At 59.4% G+C, this 20,776-nt stretch overlaps 1 protein-coding gene across 6 annotated transcripts in view; it reads left to right on the forward strand.

The window, feature by feature from the left end:
- The window catches only part of ZC3H18 (zinc finger CCCH-type containing 18), a 53,856-nt gene that overhangs the window by 32,108 nt on the left and 972 nt on the right, over positions 1-20,776 (forward strand). For 5 of the 6 annotated variants that reach the window (XM_045533789.1, XM_045533790.1, XM_045533791.1 and 2 more), the window contains 9 exons: positions 9,947-10,138; positions 11,043-11,168; positions 14,265-14,369; positions 15,629-15,772; positions 16,135-16,194; positions 17,822-17,982; positions 18,107-18,306; positions 18,804-18,897; positions 20,366-20,462. In XM_045533789.1, the coding sequence (XP_045389745.1) occupies positions 9,947-10,138; positions 11,043-11,168; positions 14,265-14,369; positions 15,629-15,772; positions 16,135-16,194; positions 17,822-17,982; positions 18,107-18,306; positions 18,804-18,897; positions 20,366-20,462 (1,179 nt within the window). The remainder of the gene's footprint in view (positions 1-9,946; positions 10,139-11,042; positions 11,169-14,264; positions 14,370-15,628; positions 15,773-16,134; positions 16,195-17,821; positions 17,983-18,106; positions 18,307-18,803; positions 18,898-20,365; positions 20,463-20,776) is intronic. The other variant, XM_045533793.1, reaches the window with a different exon arrangement.

Raw genomic sequence — 20,776 nt, forward strand, 5'->3', positions numbered from 1 at the left:
TTGAGGCCAGGAGTTCGAGACCATCCTAAGCAACACAGCAGAAAGACCCATCTCTACAAATACAGTGAAATCGGCCGGGCGTGGTGGTGCTCCTGTAGTCACACCTACTGGGGAGGCTGAGGCAGGAGGATCGCTGGAGCCCAGGAGTTTGAGGCTGCAGTGATCACACCACTGCACTCCAGCCCACGGAGCAGAGCCGGGGTGTCAGAGTCGTTCCTTCTCGGGAAGTTTCCCCAGACTCACCCGAGGCCCTTGGCTGCGTACATGTCTTCTTTGACTCAACTCATAAAAATCCAGGTTTTGTCTTCACCTGCCAGTAAAGCTGGGCTCCTCGAGACCCATGGTCGTGGACAGCCGCGTGGCCAGAGCCACATGGGGCCACCCCTTGGAGAGGCCACGCTCCCCATGCAGCTCGGTGTGGGCCCCCCACCCTGGTCCTTAGCTTTCTTCTCACACTTCCCTTCAGGGGGGCTTTGGGGCTCTGGTGTAGGAGGGGTCACCACCACCAGAGGGTGGACGCAAAGCCCCTCGTCCCCTCATCCTGTCCAGGTGACTGGGCGGTGTCCTTTCTCATGTGCAGGTGTGTTTCTGAGAGAGAGTTCTCGCCCTGCGTCTGTCTCTGAGCTGTGCGTGGCTGTGGCGGTTCTTAGCTGTGCAGGGGCTGGTTTGACTTTCCCTCCCCCGGATCACAGTGAATCGACTTCTCTAAATGCACTGCTGTTTTCATACTTTCCTAACGCTGGGCAAAGTAATGTTCTTAAAGAACATCAAAACTAAATCACGTATTTTAGGTGTATTGAATCTTTTTATGTACAGTAATCACTCCTTAATTGATTTTGGAGTTGATGTAGTCATCCGAACAGAGAGGCTGCTGTTGACCTTGGCACTACTCTGCCTTCTTTGGCCTTTTCAAGCCCTGTTTCGATGGAAGCCCTTCCCCTAAAGTGCCCCGAGTTCCCAGGTGGACTCAGCCCCGGGGCTCCATCCTCCCCGAGGCCCCTGGGGCCTCACCTGGGCAGATCCCTCTGCCTGGATGGGCTGCCCCACGCCGCCTCCGGGGCTTCGCTCAGATCCCCCTGCACACAAGGGTCTCTCCTCCTGCCTGTTCTCCCGCCCACCAGCGCATGCTGTCCCTGCGGTCACATCAGCGCACGCTCCCCAGCCTCTGTCCTGCTACCCACTGTAGTGTCCGGTGGCCGTCACAGAGCCCTGCCCCGAGCTGGTGCTCTCTGGCACCTGGATGCCGTCGGTATGTTCTGCGTTTGGCAGCAGCCTGCGTTTTTACCTTCTGTGACACAGTCAAGTGGTATAGGATTGACAAAATTGCAGACTGATCTTTGCAAGCAGAGTCTGCCTAGCTCAGTCCGCCTTCCAGATTGACAGGGTGGCACTTTCATTCCTGTCCACATCCTTGGTCTGTGAAGCAGAGACCTGGGCCGTGACATCTAGGTCAAAGGTCAGTCTGCCGTGTAGCTTGGCAGGTGCGTGAGTCCCGTCAGTGCGTGTGCCTCAGTGGCTTAGGGGCGTATCGACACTGGCCACAGACCTCCTCCAGCCCCTGCTGGCATATCCTCCTCGTTTCCAAGAAAGGGAGCGTCTTCCACGTCAGGTGTCGTGTTTCCAACTCAGGGAGGATTTATGTTCAGGAGGGCGTGTGCTTTCAGTGGAGGTGTGGGGGTGGCCTCGCCCACAGCCGGCTGGTGTTTCCCTGCTGTGGCCACACGTTCACGCGTGGGGTGAGGTGTGTGTGCGGCCCCAGTGCCCCTGTGTGAGGCTGGCGCTGCTTGGCCTCCCCAGGAGGGGTATGTTACGAATCCAGAAGACTCTTTTAAAGGTGGTGGCATGTATTGGCTCCGCACCAGGGAGCAGATCACAGACCCCGGCTCTGGACCCTCAGACACTGATGGATTCTGACGTTAGTGACGGGATCAGGGAGCACTCAGACGCTCTGTGGTCTGATCTGAGCTCAGGCACCGTTCAGCAGACTGTGGACTAAATGGGTCTTCCCGAAGTCAGACCCAGCTTTCATCAGCAACGGCCAGAGCCAGTCTCCTGTCCTGTTTCCCACCTGGTCCACTTCCCTCCTGTTAGGCTCCCATCCCCTTTCTCAGCTTCTCAGAGCACTCACTTGTGCTCCTGCGGCCACCACGTGGCACGCATGCACACCCGCACACACATGCACGCACACACGCACACACACACGCTGCTGGCCACAGCGCTGGGACTCTCCTGCAGCACTTGATCTGCATTCGGCCTGGCTGCTGGGTGCTCCGGAGTCTCCAGTCTTGTCCTTGGTCGCCCCAAGGGAGCACTGCCAGGCCCCTTCCCCGCCCAGAGGGCAAGGGTTTCCCCACAGCAGAATTTCCAGCAGGGAGCTCCTGCTTCCTTTTCCCTTATCAGCCAGAACTGGTGTGACCGCTCTTTCCAGAGTAGCTGGACTCCCAGCAGTGACACACATGCATGTGTATGACCGTGTGAATGGCCTCGCCTTTGACAGGCTGGGAATTTTTAATCATCAGATGGATAGAACTTTCCTCAGCTGAAATAGGAGAATGACGTAATTTCATCTAGGGAGAGCCGCTTGGAGAGGCTTTGCCTTCGTGTGCTGGGTGGAGCGTCAAGGCGGGGTTCTGTGCGGGGCAGCGCGGCGTCTGCACGGGATGGTCTGCCTGAGCCTGGCAGTGCGCTTGCTCAGTCTGCAGCCCCATGAGCTCCTGACGCCCGAGCACTTCCACTTCACACACTTGGTCACCCCTCGGCTTCAGGAGAGGGGGTGCAGTCGCGCAGCAGGGCAGACAGGAGCCAGCACCGTCGTGTGTTCTGGGCAAGACTGAGGACCTCTCCCGGGATGGGCAAGGCGGGGCAGGGTGGGAAGTGGCACCCAAACCATCTGAGTGGCCACTCAGCCCTCAGCCCTGTCCTTTGGGGAGCCCCTTCTTTTCCTTACCCAGCCTAACACCCCTCTTTTCCGAGGCGCTTCCTCGCCCGCTCAGGTGGTCCATGCTGAGAGGTGATGGGCGAGCTGTCTCCTGTCGGAATCTGCTTCAGGACTTTCTGACCGGCCGCTCTCCAGACCGGGTGCGGTTGCCGTAGTGCGGTCTTGCGTCACTCTTTCAGATGAGCACAGAACCTTCCATCCAGTTCTGCAGAATGCGTGCACACAACTAGGGGTGCATCCCTTTTGTGAAACCCACCTCTGGTCTTCATAGCCGGGCCAGAGGTGTGCTCACAGCTGAGGCGGCGAGTGCGATGTCCTCCGGCTGGCACGGGCAAGGGTGTCACTGTGTACACGAGCGTGACGGGGACCTTCCCGTAGGAACTGCCTGGCTGCCGTGAGCTGTTGGCTCAGACGTCCCGGGGACTTGCACGGCTGTGCTGCCCGCAGGGCTGCAGCGGGAGGCCCTGGCTGGGGGGGCTGGCCCCGGGGCACACCTCGCCTCAGCACTCGCTCCGCCCTGGTTCTTTGGTGTCGCTGCAGCCACCCTGTTTTCCTGCTGGGTTCACAGACGTGTGTCAGCGCCCGTGGGAGCCCCCAGTGCCTGCCCAGAGTCGTCTGGGTGAGCCCTGCACCTGCATCTGGAGGTCTCAGGATCTCAGACAGGGAGTGGGGCGGCTGGCGTAGCTAGTTTCTTCAAAGAGATTTAATGACTCCCCCAAAACGAGTAAGAAACACGGTTTTAGACTCAGCTTCTGGATAAGGGGCCAGGTAGGGTTAGAGGTGTAACGTACAGTATGAGGCACTGCGATATAAATGCTGCTGTTCCTGTTTGTTCCGTGCTAGGACTTGTCTTACAGATGGGGGTGTGTCCGTGTGGCCCTCGGCCTGAGCTGTGGAGGAAGGTGACAGCCCCTCGGGTCTGCTCTGGCTGGTCCGTTGCTCTCCACTGCCTTTTCTGCAAGCAGTCAGTGTCGGGTTTCCCTCTGGTGACTCCTGATTTCTCCAGCGCTGCCATCCCTCCTTCAGCCCCACACGGGGCAGCTGCCGTGTGTGAGCAGGTTCCTCACCTCCGTTTCAGCACTGTCCCCTGATGCCTCCCGGGACTGGGGTCCATCCATGTCTGGGATCCAAATGTCGGGAGTCGTGATGAATTGTCCTCCACCCGCAGGGTGGGGGCTGCTCTGCTGACCCTGAGTGTGTCAGACACGCAGCACGTCCAGGATGCTCTGGGGCTGGACTTCGGCATTCTGACGCCGGGGGCGGCCCGCTCAGAACTTGCCAAAGTGAGACGCCCCCGGTCCTTGTATGGTCAACTGTAGTACAGTCAGTGATTTTTCTGTTACCACCGGAAAAACTTGACCTTCTGACTTCTCGTTCTGATCTGTCCTGGGCATTGCAGACGGCAGCGGGGGGATCGCAGATGGCAGCGGTGGTCCTGGAAGGGCTTCACAGGGAGGGGGTGTCATCAGGCTCAGTGTCTGCAGCCGGCAGGAGTCCCTGCGTGCCTTGCTAGTGCGTGAACAGGAGGGGATACTAGGGGGTCGCCCCCTGAGGTTGTGATGCCGTCGTACACACTGGGCTGGCGGGAAGTCCAGGAGGGTGAGGGCCGCTCACAGGCCACGGGACAGGCACTCAGGACCTGCTCCGGCCTTTTCTGTTGTGTCGTGAGGGAGGTGCAGACAGGTCTGTGGCCCAGTGCACACAGGGGCCAGGAAAGAGGCTCTGTGGGGGGAGCCTCGGTGCTCCCGGAAGTGGTGCGAGCAGGTGCAGCCAGCGAGACCGTCTGCGTCACCTCCCCTTTCCTCTTTGTCAGATGTTCAGCCCTTTGGATTTCAGAAAAGAACCTTCGTCGTTTTTATCTTTGACCCCAAGCTTGGCAGCTGCTCAGGTCGGGGTTTCCGCACACAGATGGCGGCGACAGCCTTGCCTCTCCGGCACTCATGGTCCGCTCGGCTGGCAGCGGAGGCACGACCTGTGCTGCCCAGGCCCCGGCCCCGTCTGCCTGCAGAGCGTGCACGGACGGTGCGGCTGCCCTTTGCCCCTCGGAGAGTCACCCCGGCCTGAACGAAGGCGCTGCCTGGAAGATAAGAGTGGTGTCCCGTGCTGTAGGGAAGGCCACTTCCTTGGCCAGGGATTATCTGCAGAGTTTTCTTCTGTTGAGGCGTATTTATGCAAATCCCAGGTCTGCCCCTGCCCAGCCGTGAGTGGCATTGCTGATTGAGGTCACCTGACCTGCTTTCTTCAGTTCACACTGGGCTTCCTTCCCTCCTCCTCCTCCTCCCCGCCCCGTTGTGAGGAGCCAGGCTGCACACAGTGGGAAGGTGCGGTAAACCTGCAGGTTTGTGTCTTGGTTTAGTTTTTTGTCTGCCTGGTTTTCCCAGGTCTAATTGGACGTCCTCTGGGTGGTTGTCCTTCACTGAGAAGGGCTCTGCCCTGGGCTCCCTGGGCTGCCTTAGCAAGCCGGGGGGCAGCCCTGCCCTGTGCCGTGGCCTGGGGGCCTGGGGACGCGTGGTCAGAGCACAGTGGAGGTGGCCACCCGACGGCCCCAGCCCGGTCGGCCCCAGGTCACGAGCGCAGTAGTCGGAGGTGCTGGCCTGTGCCAGGCTCCCAGGGCGCAGCAGCTGTCCCCTGGTCATCGCGTGCAGGCCCTCGGCGAGGGCCTTCCTTTCCCTCCCTATGAAGAGATGAGAGCATGTTACTAAAAACAGTTATTAGTAAAATTCCTGAGAGCACGTAGCAGTCAACGCGTTAGAACATTTTCTTTGCAGAAATGGAAAAATTTTAAATAACATTTGAGATATTTTCTGTAATATAAACCACACTGATTTGGGAAATTTTGGAAAACTCTCTAAGGAATTAGAGGGAGTAGTAAGGAAGAGGGTCTGGCTGGAGGTGCTCACTGCCACCACCCGCCGTGCCCCGCCAGCACCACCACCCGCCGCCACCCCCCCACCACCCCACCCCCCGGCTTTGCTCGTTGACAGATGGCGTCTTGCTCAGCCTGGTTCCCCCACTGAATAGCAGGTGAACGTGTTTTCCAAGTGAAATTTTTTTAATGAGCTCTTTGCTGATTGTCCACTTAGTGACTCTTCCCAAGACCTCTGCCACTGAAATCGGTGACGTCAATTGGGCGTCCAAGTCTGTGCCCGCGTTTTCAGAGTGGGGGTCCCCAGGTCTGGGGGATACCACCTGGGCTCAGTGCCTTGACATCTGATTTCGGAAGTCTCCAGAGTGACCCAGGACTCAGAGACCCCAGACTGACTTAGTTCTTGTGCCCCCCACATGGTTTGCTGTTTCCAGATACTAGTAATACCTGCTATTTGTATGCATATTGTAAGTATTTTGACTTTTTAAACTGAAATACATTTTAAGAGGAAACATGATATCATTATTGCAAAGCAAACACCAGGTGGTTTGCCTCAGTGAGTCATTGTGTGATCAAGTCAGAAATAAAAAGGGTCAGCTGTGTGCGGACGGCAGTCGTGCTCTGGGCAGGCGGGCTTGGTGGCCAGGACTCCGTGTGGGACGCGGCCTGGAGCGGCCGCTTCAGAACGGGAAGGAGCCACCGGGGGCTGAGTGCCCCCTGTCGGGAGCCCGCAGGCCCATCCGCAGGAGAGACTGATGGCACCGTCCAGGCCAGGGGCTGGCCCTGGTGTTCAAACTGCCAGCTCATTTTGGAATTCAGCATTATTAACTCCAGAGGGAGTGAGAGGGTCTTGCTGGGGAGGAATGTTGGCTCTCAGAGGCTGTGCGGGCTGCGGTGGCCCGTCTGCAGCTCCGGCCAGCTGACTTTCCGTGCTGGGCATGGGACCAGCTCAGCCCTCCTTGCTCCTCCCCCACGCGACCTGGCTCCTGCCATGGCCGTCCAGCGGGGAGGCGGCCACTGGTCACTGTCTTGCTTCCTGTCACTTTCTCTTTCCTGAGGTAGAAGGGCTGGGCCCTCCTGGTGACTGATGGCTGTTCCTTTTCCTGCTGTGCTTTTAGGATAAGAATACACAGGAAGTGTAAAGGTGAGAGTAGCTACCTAGTGGCCTGGGACAGGTGGAATCGTCAGACAGGTTTTCACTTCCTCCTTGGATTACTTTTCCAGGGACACCTGGATGTGGCAATAGTTCTTGGGGTTTTGGGCTGAGACAACAGGGACTTAAGCCTCGATATGGCGTGTCCTCGGGGAAGTTTTAAATGTTGGATGTTGCTCCTGTCCTGGCTTCTCAACAGGTAGTAGGCTTGGTGTTTGCTGGCCAGTTGGTTAATTAAACAGAAGTTCTGAAAATATAAACAAGCAATTGGCCAGACACGGTGGCTCAGACGTGGAATCCTAGCACTCTGGGAGGCCAAGGCGGGAGGATCACTTGAGGTCAGGAGCTCGAGACCAGCCTGAGCAAGAGTGAGACCCCATCTCTACCAAAAATAGAAAAATTAGCCAGATGTGGTGGCCTGTGCCTGTAGTCCCAGCTCCTCAGGAGGCTGAGGCAGGAGGATCGCATGAGCCCAGGGGTTTGAAGCTGTAGTGAGCTGTGATGACACCACTGCACTCCACCTGGGGCAACAAAGTGAGACTCTGTCTTTAGGGAAAAAAAAAAAAACAGAAAACAGGCAACATTGTTTCTGTGTCAGTGTGTGATTGTATGATAAAAGCAGATGTCACAGCAAAGCTCGATGTGAACAAAATGCTGGTGGCAGAGAATCGCACTCACAGTAACACAGTAACTAAGACACTTCAAAAAACATTTTTTAAAGGCAGAACCTTTTACTGACGCCCATAAAGGAAGACAGGAATAAATGGCAATGCTGTTGATAAGTTTCAACATTGTTGCCCAGAGCCCGGTGAGCGGGGGGCAGCAGTGAGGAAGTTCTGCCGCGAGCACACAGGCACCAAGGCGTCCGAAAGTCAGGTGCTGGCGACTGGAGATCTGTGGACCCAGGTGCAGGTGTGAGTGTAGTGTGAGCACAGCAGGTAGGTGGGAGGGCAGGGCCCGTAGCCCACCAGGCGCTCGGAAGGAATGAGGGACACGCATTGAGGGTGGCATCACACGCCCTGAGAGGCAAATGGCCTGGGAAAAACAGAGCAGTGGAGGGTCCAACCGCTGACATGTAAAGAGCTCGTTAGAAAATGGGCAGAGTAGGCCGGGCGCGGTGGCTCACGCCTGTAATCCCAGCACTCTGGGAGGCCGAGGCGGGTGGATTGCTCAAGGTCAGGAGTTCGAGACCAGCCTGAGCAAGAGCGAGACCCCGTCTCTACTAAAAAAATAGAAAGAAATTATCTGGCCAACTAAAATATATATAGAAAAAATTAGCCAGGCATGGTGGCTCATGCCTGCAGTCCCAGCTACTCGGCAGGCTGAGGCAGTAGGATCACTGAAGCCCAGGAGTTGGAGGTTGCTGTGAGCTAGGCTGACGCCACGGCGCTCACTCTAGCCTGGGCAACAAAGCGAGACTCTGTCTCAAAAAAAAAAAAAATAGAAAATGGGCAGAGAGCGAGAGCGCTCAGAAGATGGAGCGGCCGAGAAATGACAGGGAAGCGGTGAGAAGCGATGCCTTCACAGATGCAGAGTAGAGCCGCGGGGTGCTTGCCGGATCCCCGCCCGCTGGTGGGCGTGGCTTCTCCGCAGCCTGGTGGCTCCGAGGGTGAGGAGAGTGGGGTGCACTTGCGGGCAGGTGTCCTGGGTTTGTTTTCATCAGCACTTAGCAAGGACCTGCAGTGTCTGCCTGCTTTGACCCACGGGGTCCATTTCTTAGGAATTTTCCCTAAAAAAAAATCAGATGTCCATAAAAATTTATATATAAAAGTTCATTTTAAGGTTATGTGTGTTTTTTAAAAGGTAGAAACAATTAACTATAGAAGTGTTTAGGTTATGTAACATCGGAGAGTCGGCTATTACAGGGCAGAAAGACCCCTTCTCGGCAGTGTGTGGCGTGGAGGGAGGGACGTGCCGGCGGCAGCCTCCAGGCAGGCCCCGCTGCGCTCACGGCCACGTGTGTGTGTGTGTCCCCGTCCGTCACGGAAATGAAGTAGAGTGTAAAGGAAGTGCACAAAGGTGCTGCCCATTGGCTGTCCTCGGAGAGTGAGGGGGGACAGGTGATTTTTATTTCCTTATTTTTACTTTGTTATGTTTTTCCAGAATTTTTAAATGAACTTATATGGTGTTTTAATAATTAAAAATATAGATTTTATAGGACCTGCAGATACTTTCATATTAGGCCTTTACATTTTCAGTTTTTCTCTACTCATAATTGAAATTAAACTACTTTGTTGTTGGTTCTAGGGCCATGAGTTTTGGGTCTCTTCAAAGGGCGTGTTTGGATTTGTGGACCGATTCAGAGGTGCAGGGTGTTCCTGGCGGGTGCTGAGCCTCCTTCCTCCCAGGCAGGGGTGCCCAGGGCTGTGTGCCCACTTGCTCGCTGTCAGTCTCCTCTGCCGCGGCCCTCGGGACAGGGCCAGCAGGGGCTGTGCACGCGGGCCTGGCTTGGCCACCCTCCCTCACTCCTGAGTCTCTTTAAACAGTCAGAGAGCAAGGAAGACGTTTAGGGCTTGGGTTTGTAAATCACAAACTTTCTTATTGCATTTGAAAACAGAAAGTGATTTTTTCCCCTTAATTTGTTAAATATTTATTATGCACCCACTATATGCCAGCACTAGAGACAAAGTAGCAGATGAGGCAGACACCATCCCTGTCCCTGCTAGAATTGACAGTATCATTTCTGCCCCCTGGGAAGATTAAGTAATGACACCCCCAGAAAGTAATAATCATTCTGCTTAAGGGCAGTGAGGGGTATTCCCCTGAAAAAAAGACCTTCAAATTGAGACCATTAATGGAGAGAGCTCTGCTCGTCCTGTTGATAAGTCCTGTAAGTGGAACATCTGTTGCCTCTTCTCTGTGACCCTTCACTGCTCAGGTGTCCCCTAGATAAGCCCATTCCATAATCTCAGCTCCTCGTTCCTCTCACCCAGACAGCCTTGCTGTGGAACGCAGGGTCCCCAGAGTCCTAACACCTCTGTGATTGTAGCCGTCAAGCTGAGCCACCAAAGAAGGAGGCGGCCTCCGCAGGGCCACAGGTGAAGCGGGCAGATGAGTGGAAGGACCCGTGGCGCCGATCCAAGTCTCCCAAGAAGAAACTGGGGGTGTCCGTCTCCCCTAGCCGAGCACGGAGGCGTCGGAAAGCTTCAGCCTCGTCAGCCTCCGCCTCCAACTCTTCCAGGTAACGAGGCTGGTTGTGTGCGTGGTTGTAAACGCCTCGGGAGCGCGGAGCCACGCTCTGCACCGCCTCACTGACCCCAGCCACGTGCACCCACTGGGTCATGCGGGGACACCCTGGCCAGACTCTTTCTGTTGGAGCCGTTGCCTGAGGAAAGTCAGGACTGAACAGGCACTTGTGCACTCAGCAAAGAGCATCGCTGCCAGACAGGACTGACACCTCGAGCCTCGGTGAGGCTTCAAGCTCCTCCAGAACAAACGGTTAGCATCAGCCAGGGTGCGGCAACCCAGAGTGGGGTCAGACACCAGTCACGAGCCCCGCTGCTCTTGGGGAGTCGCACAGCCACGCTGGAGGGAGGGGCGGTGAGGGCTGGAGGCCAGGAGGGCTGTGCAGGACCCTGGGATCCGGGCAGTCGGCTTCTCTGGGGGTCGGGTCAGCAGCTCGGAAACCTCAGCGTGTGGTCTGGGTCTGGGCACACAGGAAGCGAGTGGTGGGGCTGGGCGGGGCCTCACTCCCCAGAGAGGAGGGGCCGGGGACCCTGCGGTGCCCGGTGGGAGGTCAGGGTTCCTAGTGGATGCCGGTGGCAGGGGCAGCACAGACAACCTGGCTCTGTTCACTCGGCACCCATGATGCCCAGGTCTTGGTTTCCAAAATCCATGCTCCACTGAAGGGGGCTGGACTGCATCGTGTCTGTGTGTGTCAGGGGGGATGGTGTGTGTCCATGCGTGTGAGCGCGTGCCTCTAGGTGTGTTTGTGTGTGAGCCTGTGCCTCTGGGTGTGTCCGTGCGTGTGAGTGCGTGCAGCTGTGTGGTCCAGGTCTGCACTGGGGAGCAGCATGTCCCATGAGGGCGGTGCCAGGCGTCGGGTCCCTCTCTCACTCCCGCGTCCCTCCCCCTCTGCGCTCCAGGTCGTCTTCGCGGTCTTCGTCCTACTCCGGCTCTGGCTCGTCCCGGTCGCGCTCCCGATCCTCATCCTACAGCTCCTACTCCAGCCGGTCCTCCAGGCACAGCTCGTTCTCAGGCAGCCGGTCCAGGTACGTCCCGGGGACGGGCAGGGGCCTACAGCGGCGGCAGGTGTGGGCACCTCCGGACAGCGCCTGGGCTCTGCGCATTCGTGCTCAGTGGCAGGTCTCTGTCTGCGGGTGCTTGTTTTCAAGACGTGTTCAGTGCGTGGCGTGTCTGATGGCAAATTCTGAAGAACGGCGTGTGGTGGGTGCCAGATACCACAACAGCGGGCTCCAGAGTTCTCCCCTCGTGAGGTGCGCGCTGAGGGGACGGTGTGGCCAGATGCTCTGTGAGGTCAGAGGCTTGGCCGTGGGTCTCCCAGCTCTGGCCACGTCCCGTGGAGCCACACCGCACCCTGGGGGCCCCTGGCTGAAACGCACACGCGACACACTTGGCTCAGCCGCCGGGTGCAGCTGGTGTCTGTCGTATTCAATAGCACAGATATAGAATATTTGCATCATTACAGAAGGTTTGAACAACTTTTTGTTATATTTTTCCCATTGAAAAGAGAATTTTAGACAAATCTTGGTTGCCATTTGTGTAGGAAAAAATAGTCACTGGTTAAGGCATTGAATGGGAGCTTTTACCAGCAGGCATCAGCGCTCCACCCCCACCCTGCCCTGCCCGGGAGCTTCCCGCCGGCGCAGTCCCTGCTGTCACACTCTGCCGCGTGGGAAACCCCCTGCTCCCCGCCCCCGCTCCTGCTCCCTTCTCCCCATCAGGACAGGGAAGACCCAGGCCACAGGGAGACTGAGAGGGGAGGTGTCCATGGGCCGCGTCTGCGCTGCCTCCTCTGAGGGTGTCCAGCGCCCAGCTCTGCCCAGCCGGGCCCTGTGCCCATCCTGCTGCCGCCGCAGGTGTGTGGGCGGGAGACATCTTAACCCCCGCCGTGAACAGAGACGCGCACAGACCCCGCACACTCTCCCCCTGCTGCTTTCGGAAGCGTTAACCCCAGATTCTTGGAGTAAAGCCAGTCACCTTCCTGGCAGGTGGTCTTACTCGGGGCGTAGCAGTGAGGGGCTGGGGCAGCGGTACAAGGCGGCTGCTGCTGCTGAGTCTGGGCAGAACATGGGGCAGAGGTTGTATGTGGGACCTGTTTTCCATGACGCTGGGTCTCGTACAGAGCAGCAGAGAGCTCTGAGGCGGGCTCAGGGTCAGCCGTGGGCACACTGGGGACAGCCCCGGGCTGTGGGGAAAGGTGAGCTCGGGCACTTAGGAGTGCCACCTGCCAGGGGAGGAAGGACACGTCACACCCTCTTTGTGGGGCCTCATTTCAGAAACATGCCATGCACCGGGCACGATGGCTCACACCTGTAACCCCAGCAATCTGGGAGGCCGAGGCAAGAGGATCGCTTGAGGCCAAGAGTTCAAAACTAGCCCAGGCAACATCGCAAGACCTCATCTCTATAAAAAATATCCAAAGCTTCGCTGGGTGTGGCATCTCACACCCATAGTCCCAGCTACTCGGGAGGCTGAGGCAGGACTGGAAGGTTCTAGTGAGCTGTGACAGCGCCACTGCCCTCGTGCCTGGCAGCAGAAACAGGCCCCTGAGGGGTGGGAAGAAGGCTTGAGCCAGGCTGTGAAGTGTGGACATTTGGAAATGTGACGTCACAGTGATGTGGGGAGACGGTTCCCTGGGACCTGTGCTCTGTGTCCAGTGGACGGTCTCAGGAGAGAGCCTGAGAAGAAAGCCTTGTGACATCGCCGTCCCCGAGGCCAGGGACGCCGAGCCCGGGCAGCTGTGATGAGCAAGGGCAGGAAACGGCAGCAGAGGGCCTGGGGTCTCACTCCCTACGCAGACCTAAGGCGGGCCCGGCTGAGTGCCTCCCACGGAAGGCAGGGAGGGCCCAGCGTCGCAGGCGGGCACCACAGGGCTTTGCCTTCTGTCTCCGGTTCTCAGCAAATCCCACTTGATGTCCCCTGTCCACGTCACTGTACTCTCACCATCTGGGCACAGACTTCTCAGCCAGGTCCACCTTCCTCCGCTGCGCGGCCTCCTTTGGGTTGGTAAAGCCCAGGTGACTGCTGAGCAGGGACCCCCAATGGGTGTGCCCCTGTGTCCTCCGTTGAGCACACCTGTGTGGTCGCTGAAGCCCGAAGGCCAGGGGTCCTCAGGGCTGGATCGAGGCAGCGGGCGCCTCTGCCCAGAACCTCGTGCCACAAGAAGACCTTGGACCCAGGCCTGGGCTTGGTGGCTGTTTTCTCTGAAGCTGAGCTGCAGTGACCCTTCAGGGAAGGATGACAGGAGGCCTGGGCTGGGAGGGGCTGCTGGTGCTGCCTTGTGCCGTCCTGCAGGAGCTGCTTGGATACAGCTTCAGACTGGGCCTTGCTTCCTGGGCCCCCCAGGCGGCAGCCCAGCAGGCGGAGCGTGCGTGAGGCTGTCAGCAGGTGGCCGTCCCGCGCAGCTCTGGGAGTCTCGGCGTGCCTGGCTGCAAGCACCCAGGCCTGCCCCGTTCCACCTGTTGGTGCTGCCTGTCTGGAAGTATTGACAGTCTCACGTGACAGTTTTTAGACTGAGGGGAGACAGACCCCTGAGCCTCTCCCCTCTTACCTCACACACACGTCGGGAAGCTAAGTGGTGAGGGACGGTGGAGCCAGAGCACCTCGGGGCACAGCCAAGCCAGCCTGGGCTCCCCCACCAACCCGCTGCCTCTCCAGGGCGCTCGTCCACCTGCTGACGCTGGAAACGTGTGTCACATCCAGCTGGAGCCCTCCACCCACCTGCCTGGCCAGTCCTGACCCCACCGCTCTCACCTTCCAACCACTGGGTCCCTGGGGTCCCCGCTCAGCCCAGAGCCTCACGCGCCCCGTCTGCCCGTGGTCCCGTGGCCCCACAGGCCGAGGCCTGCGGGTGTTTCCGTGGGCGCGTGAGCCGCGTTCCTGCCCTGGCTGCCGAGAGCAGCGTCTCCCCTCCCTCGTGCCCCCCCAGGAGTGCTGGCTGCCCCCTCAGCCCTCTGTTCTGTTGTGGGCATGTTTTTAGCAAGTGACAGAACAGTCTGAAACCGAGTTAGGGGGGTAGCAGCTTGTGGTGGCGGTCTCTGAGGATCTGGGACGGGTCCTGTGGGCTCAGGCCGTGCCAGGTAGGGGCAGGCCACACACCCCTCATGCCTCCGTTTGCTCCCCAGGTCCCGGTCCTTCTCCTCGTCCCCGTCCCCGTCCCCAACGCCTTCTCCGCACAGACCTTCCGTCAGAACCAAGGGGGAGCCAGCCCCGCCCCCCGGGAAAGCTGGGTAAGTTCCCCGTGAGAAGCTCCGTGTTCTTGGTTGGCTGAGTCCTCAGAGGCCCTGCCTGCCCCCGCCCCCCGCCTGTGTCGTGCTGTGGCCACGGAGGTGGAGAAGCCTCTGTGGGCTGTGGGTGAGGTGCCTGGAAGGTGGGTGGGGCTGGGAGGCACCCTGGTGCCAGCTGCCCTGGCCGTGGGCGACATGCTTCCCCTGGGGACCAGCTCCTCCATCAGGAGAGTGTGGCAGCCTTGGGCACCGCTGCCAATGTCCCCACTGCCGTTGGAGGTCTTGGCTGGCAGACAGGCTGTGGGGTGGCTCCCCCCAAGCTCGAGCCAGGAAGTCCGTGGCTGTGTCTGAAAGTGGCGAAGGGGGATGGCCCGTGGGTCCCGTTGCTCCCTCTTAACTGCTGGGATGAGTTAGAAAAGTCTGATTTGCTGAAAAATCTGAAACATGCTGGTTGTGCGGACATCCCAGCACAACCTGCAGCACCTGGCTTCTCCCAGAGTAACGGTGGCTGCGTGTGCCGTGGCCTTGCCGAGGACTCCAGCGTGGCCAGCGGCTGGGCTGAGGAGCGAGGCTGCCCTGTGGCCGGCGCTGGCTGGCCCCTCCTTCTGGGGTTTTGTCCTTAGCTAACAGGCCTCAGACAAGTGTAGAAAACCCTGAGCAGCTCCCTTTTAAGAATAAGCTGCTGAGTTGAGGATCAGTCCATCCCATTCAGCGCCACATCCACTTACTGGCACCTGGCGATGAGGTGGTGGTGCGGTGAGTTCTGGCACGCGTGGGCCGCAGGGGCCCAGCCGCAGCAGCTCCCTGTCCCTGTCCCTGTCGTCCGGAGCCCCCCACGGATGCTTCTTCGGCGAGTGCTCTCAGATGCCATCGCTCCGCACGCAGCTGTGGGGGTGGCTGTGGTCTGGCACAGAGCCCCTGCTTTTGCGCAGGACTTTCTGTGTGTCCTGCGGAGTCGGCTCTGGGGGCCGTGGCCCAGGGGGTGTCCCTGCACAGGGCAGTGCCACTCACACGCTGTGCGGAACAGCTTTCCCACCGCTGGCCGGAAGGAAGTGTTTGTGGGGCCGTTTTCTCTGCCGCCCCAGCACCTGGCGAGCGCACCGATGCAGGTGTGGCGGCCCTGCGTGTGCTGTTCCCAGAGGGAGGCGCTGCCGGCCAGGCTGACACAACGTGGCGCCTGTGCCACGGGGTGCACTGCTCTGCCGGGGTGGGGGGGCTCGTCCCCAGCCCACCCGGCCCCCTGAGCCTTCCTCTGCCCACAGAGAGAAGCCCGTGAAGAAGCCGGCCCCGCCTCCTGCCCCACCGCAGGCCACCAAAACCACCGCCCCTGCCCCTGAGCCCACCAAACCAGGAGACCCTCGAGAAGCCAGGAGGAAGGAGCGACAAGCCAGGAGCCCCCCCAGGAGGTGAGCACCAGGCATTTGGTGCCAGCGCAGAGCAGAGACGCCCCAGGGAGGCAGTGCCCGTGCGCCGAGCCCTGACACAGGTGGCTTCGGCCGTCCATCCTCTCCTGGAGCCTCCGTTTCCCTGGAGCAGGAGGGGAGAGGCCGTGGCGGGCGTGCCGAGTGCGTCTCCCCTGGGGAGGCGATGGCCTGGCTCTGCCCTGCGAGGGTGCAGTCCCTGAGATGCTTAGCGTTTAGAGAAAAGACACACCTGAAAGGACACGGAACCACGCCCACTTCCAAGTCAGGAGCAAGTTACTGACTTGGGAATCTGCCCGGGGCCGCGGTTAGCCGCGCTCTGAGCCGTGGTGCGGCTTGTGTTGCAGGCGGACGCGCAGCGGCAGCGGCAGCAGCAGCAGCTACAGCGGCTCCAGCTCTCGATCCAGGTCATTGCAGGGCCCTCGCTGGGTCCCCTCCCCATCAGCTGGGCCCGTTTCTCGCTCCCAGGAAGAGCCCACTCGGGCAGGAGTGTCTCCCCAGGCACTCGGAGTCTGGTCACCGGGCACGTCAGGCTTGGCTTTGACAGAGGAAAGTCAACGCTAACTAGTGATGGGGGCTTCCTGCACAGCGTCACTAGCCAGGCGCTGGGCTGTCTGGCACAGAGGCCCTCAGTCCCCTGGGCGAGTGGAGGGAGCCAGGAGCTCCCCGCCCAGCGGGACGAGGGGCCATGCCGGCCTCGGCACCTGTTCCCGTGTGGCTGGCTGGGCCCCCGCGGGCCTGTCACAGCCTGGCAGAGGGAACCAGCCTGGGGGAGGGGGGGAGCCAGTAAGAAATTGACACCGGGCGTGGTGGCTCACGCCTGTAATCCTAGCACTCTGGGAGGCCGAGGCAGGAGGATCTCTCGAGGTCAGGAGTTCGAGACCAGCCTGAGCAAGAGCAAGACCCCGTCTCTACTAAAAATAGAAGGAAATGATCTAGACAGCTAAAAATATATAGAAAAAATTAGCTGGGCATGGTGGCACATGCCTGTAGTCCCAGCTACTTGGGAGGCTGAGGCAGTAGGATCGCTTGAGCCCAGGAGTTGGAGGTTGCTGTGAGCTAGGCTGACACCATGGCACTCTAGCCTGGGCAACAGAGGGCGACTCTGTCTCAAAAAAAAAAAAAAAAATCAGAGAAGAGAGTGAGAAAGATTTCTGCTGCTAGGTTTAAAAACAAGACAGAATCAAATCAGTCCTAGATTCCTTGCATCAAACTTTGTTTCATTTCCAGGCAGCAGGTAATATTTTATACATTTGCCCAGATTTTTCTTAATAGGTCTGAAATGTTTTAAAGACCTAACCTTTAAAAAAAAAAATAGAAAAGTAAAGTCCAGTGAGGTGGCTCACGCCTGTGATTTTAGCGCTTTGGGAGGCTGGGGCAGGAGAATCGCTTGGGCCCAGGAGTTGGAGGCTGCAGTGAGCTGTGATGAGGCCAAAGCACTCCAGCCTGGGTGACAGACTGAGACCCTGTCTCAAAAAGAAAAGATGTTCAGTTCTCTCATCGTTCCCCCATCCCGTACTCCAGCGCCCAGCGACCTTAGGAAATGCTAATTGGTCTTTTCTCAAGTAACAGCCGGGCAGGGGGCACCGAAGTCCCAGTTTTGTGCATTCCGAGTCCTTGTGTGTCGGGCTCTGGCGGAACCACGTGTGGGACAAGGGTCGTCCTCCACACTGGGGCAAGGCATGCCTGGGGTTGAGGGAGCTCTGCCGTCAGGCTTTTAGTTTTTCCCGTGGGCTAAAGCCGTCTCCCTTTGTTGTGTGTACGTAACCAGGGCTCCTCTGTTCAACTCCGTCACCACTGTGGGGTCAGCTCAGTCACATTCCCTTCCTAGCAGGTGCCTGGCGCTTGCTGGTGGGACGGCCCGTGTGGTGGCACAGGTGCCCCCTGCCCCGAGTCCCCCAGTCTCACATTCCATAAGAGTGCAGAGTGGGTGACAGTGGACTGTGGGGACACCAGCCGGCCCCTCCTTTTGGCCCCGTCCTGGCCCGGCCTTGGTCAGGGCCGTGTGGCACAGACGTGCGTGTGTGTGTCCAGGTCCCTGAGTGTGAGCAGCGTCTCCTCAGTGTCCAGCGCCACGTCGAGCAGCAGCTCCGTGCACAGCGTGGACTCAGAGGACATGTATGCAGACCTGGCCAGCCCCGTGTCCTCAGCCAGCTCGAGGTCCCCGACCCCAGCCCAGACCAAGAAGGAGAAAGGTACGTGGGGCCCCTGGTGTCGCGGGCAGTGTGGCTCTGGGAGCACAGGCGCTGCAGGGAGACTCACGGCAGGGGCCCAGGAACACCGTCCCTGCACCCTGTGACTGTGGATTGTCACTGGCAGGAAAGTCTAAGAGGGAAGATGGTGTGAAAGAGGAAAGGCGGAAGAGGGACCCGTCCACGCAGCCACCCAAGTCTGCCAAGGGCCCGGCAGGCGGGAAGTCTTCCCAGCAGCCCTCCACGCCCCAGCAGGGCCCCCCGGGGCAGCCCCAGCAGGGCTCGTTTGTCCCCCACAAGGAGATCAAGTTGACGCTGTTGAACAAGGTGAGGCTGAGGGCCCTGCTGGCGCTGCCCGACACCCGGACACCCGGGCCGTGGCGCCAGTGCGGGACGAGGAGCTCGGGCACCTGCGTGGTCGGGGCCAGTTTCCTCCTGTGGGTGGAGCCCAGTGAGGCCCCGGCTGGCACAGCCTGGGCGTGTCCAGAGCCTCGGTCCCCAGCCGCACCCTCAGCATCCACGTCCCCAAGTCTGCACCAGGGGCTGGAAGGGCCTGAGGCCTGGCTCACTCGGGTCCCCTGCACTCCCGGAGGGGCCCGCGGGCAGCACGGCGGTGCCGCAGGTGCCTCCCCAGGAGCCGGAAGGGCCCAGATGCACAGGAGTGGAGCCCTCCCTGGGGGCTGCAGAGCCACGTGGGCATGTGGCGGGGGGACCCTAACCCCAGGGGGGGCCCGTGGGAGCAGAGAGCAGGTCGCTGGTGAGGACACCGCTGCCGCCCCGCCCCTGCTGTGTCTTTGTCCTCACTGCCCTGTCCCCTGCCTCAGGCGGCTGATAAAAGCAGCAGGAAGCGCTATGAGCCGTCAGACAAGGACCGGCAAAGTCCTCCAGCCAAGCGGGCCAACTTGTCCCCAGACCGAGGTGAGCCGCCCCAGCACGCAGCCACCAGCAGGACCAGCAGCACTCAGACAGCGGGGTCTCAGCACCCCGTTTGCTCTTAAAACATTTGAGGACCCCCCAAGAACTTGCGGTTTTGTGGTTACGTTGTGTCAGTTGGTTCCTGGTGGGGGACAGGGTCTCACTCTCGTGGCCCAGGCTGGGGTGCGGTGGCACCGTCACTGGGCTCGAGCGTCCTCCCGCCTCTGCCTCCCAGAGGCTGGGCCCGCAGGTGCCACAGCCCCGTCTCTCAGTGCTCATACTGGAAACGAAAACTAAGAAAAATGCTTTAGTATTTTATTATTTAAAAATAACAGTAGTAAACCACTATTTTAACATAAATACCTTTTTTTATATTACAAGTAATTATATTTTCTAAAACAGCAGGAGGCATGGAGATTTTCACAAATCTCCTTACTGTGTGAGGGCAGAAGACACCTGCCCTGTCGGCCCTGAGGGCACAGCCAGTGGCCTCTGCACCCCAGGCTCCTGGGGACCAAATGAAAGCAGTGTCCCGTGTCACTGTGGGCTGGGCAGACCCCAGTGTCCTGGGCCGCACCTCAAGAGCCCTGCCCACGTGGACAGATGAGATCTTCCTAGTGGCTTCCGGGCCCTTCCAGCTCGTCTCTGGGCCTGTGTGGCTCGGGGGGGAGCCCGCGGCCTGCCCCGCAGGGCCGTCCTCGCCTGGGGTTGGAGCCGGCCACGGGCTCCCGTGACCTTCGTCCGTCTCGAGTCCGCCTCGTGGGCGGCGGCCCCCACACCCCATCTTGGTGGGGGGGGGGGTAAAACACGGCTGATCTCTCATTTCACTTGTGTTTTTTTGTTCGTTTGTTTGTTTTGTTTTATTTTTTTGAGACAGTGTCGCTCTGTTGCCCGGGCTAGAGTGAGTGCCGTGGCGTCAGCCTAGCTCACAGCAACCTCAAACTCCTGGGCTTAAGGGATCCTCCTGCCTCAGCCTCCCAAGTAGCTGGGACTACAGGCATGCGCCACCATGCCCGGCTAATTTTTTCTATATATATTTTTAGTTGGTCAGCTAATTTGTTTCTATTTTTAGTAAAGACAGGGTCTCGCTCTTGCTCAGGCTGGTCTCGAACTCCTGACCTCGAGCGATCCACCCGCCTCGGGCTCCCAGAGTGCTGGGATGACAGGCGTGAGCCACCGCGCCCGGCCTCACGATTGTGTTTTCTTTAACTGCCGTAGTTTTCTTCCATACTGAAGACCCATGCAGTACGTTTTTCCAAAGCCAGCAGAGAGTTTTGTGTCTTGTTAGATAGTGAGCGCTCGGGGACCTACAGCTCCAGTCCCGCCTCAGCTCAGCAGCGATGCCGGGGCTGCCTGACGCTCCCTGTGCCTCTGAGAGCGAAGGAGTGTCGAGCTGCCTCGTGCTCTGGACTAGATCTCTGCTGTCCCCCGCGGCCAGCACCGTGGCCTTAACGTCTGTCCCTGTGTCCAGGTTCTCGGGACCGGAAGTCTGGTGGGAGACTGGGCTCCCCGAAGCCAGAGCGGCAGCGAGGCCAGAACTCCAAAGCCCCCGCGGCCCCCGCAGACAGGTGAGTCCTGGCCAGGCCCTGGCACTCCGAGGAGTAGGATCGGAGCCCAGAGGGCGGCCTGCGCTCGCGGCGTCTCCCCGCCCCCCAGCAGGCCCTGGGCCCAGCCAGGTGCTCACTATGTCAGGGGCACAGGGATAGGACTGCCGCTTTCTGGATCCTTTCCAAGGGAGGTGTCTGCAGCCCCCGCAGGGCTGCCTGGGGGTGAGGGGGGCCTGGTTCCCGTGCCCTCCCCAAGGAGCCCTGGGCACAGAGAGGCCACAGGGTGGCCCCCAGAGAGGCTGGGGAAGGAGCCAGAGGAAGGGCTGGGGCAGCCG

This window comes from Lemur catta, chromosome 20 (genome assembly GCF_020740605.2).
Source record: "Lemur catta isolate mLemCat1 chromosome 20, mLemCat1.pri, whole genome shotgun sequence".
Classification (NCBI taxonomy): Eukaryota; Metazoa; Chordata; class Mammalia; order Primates; family Lemuridae; genus Lemur; species Lemur catta.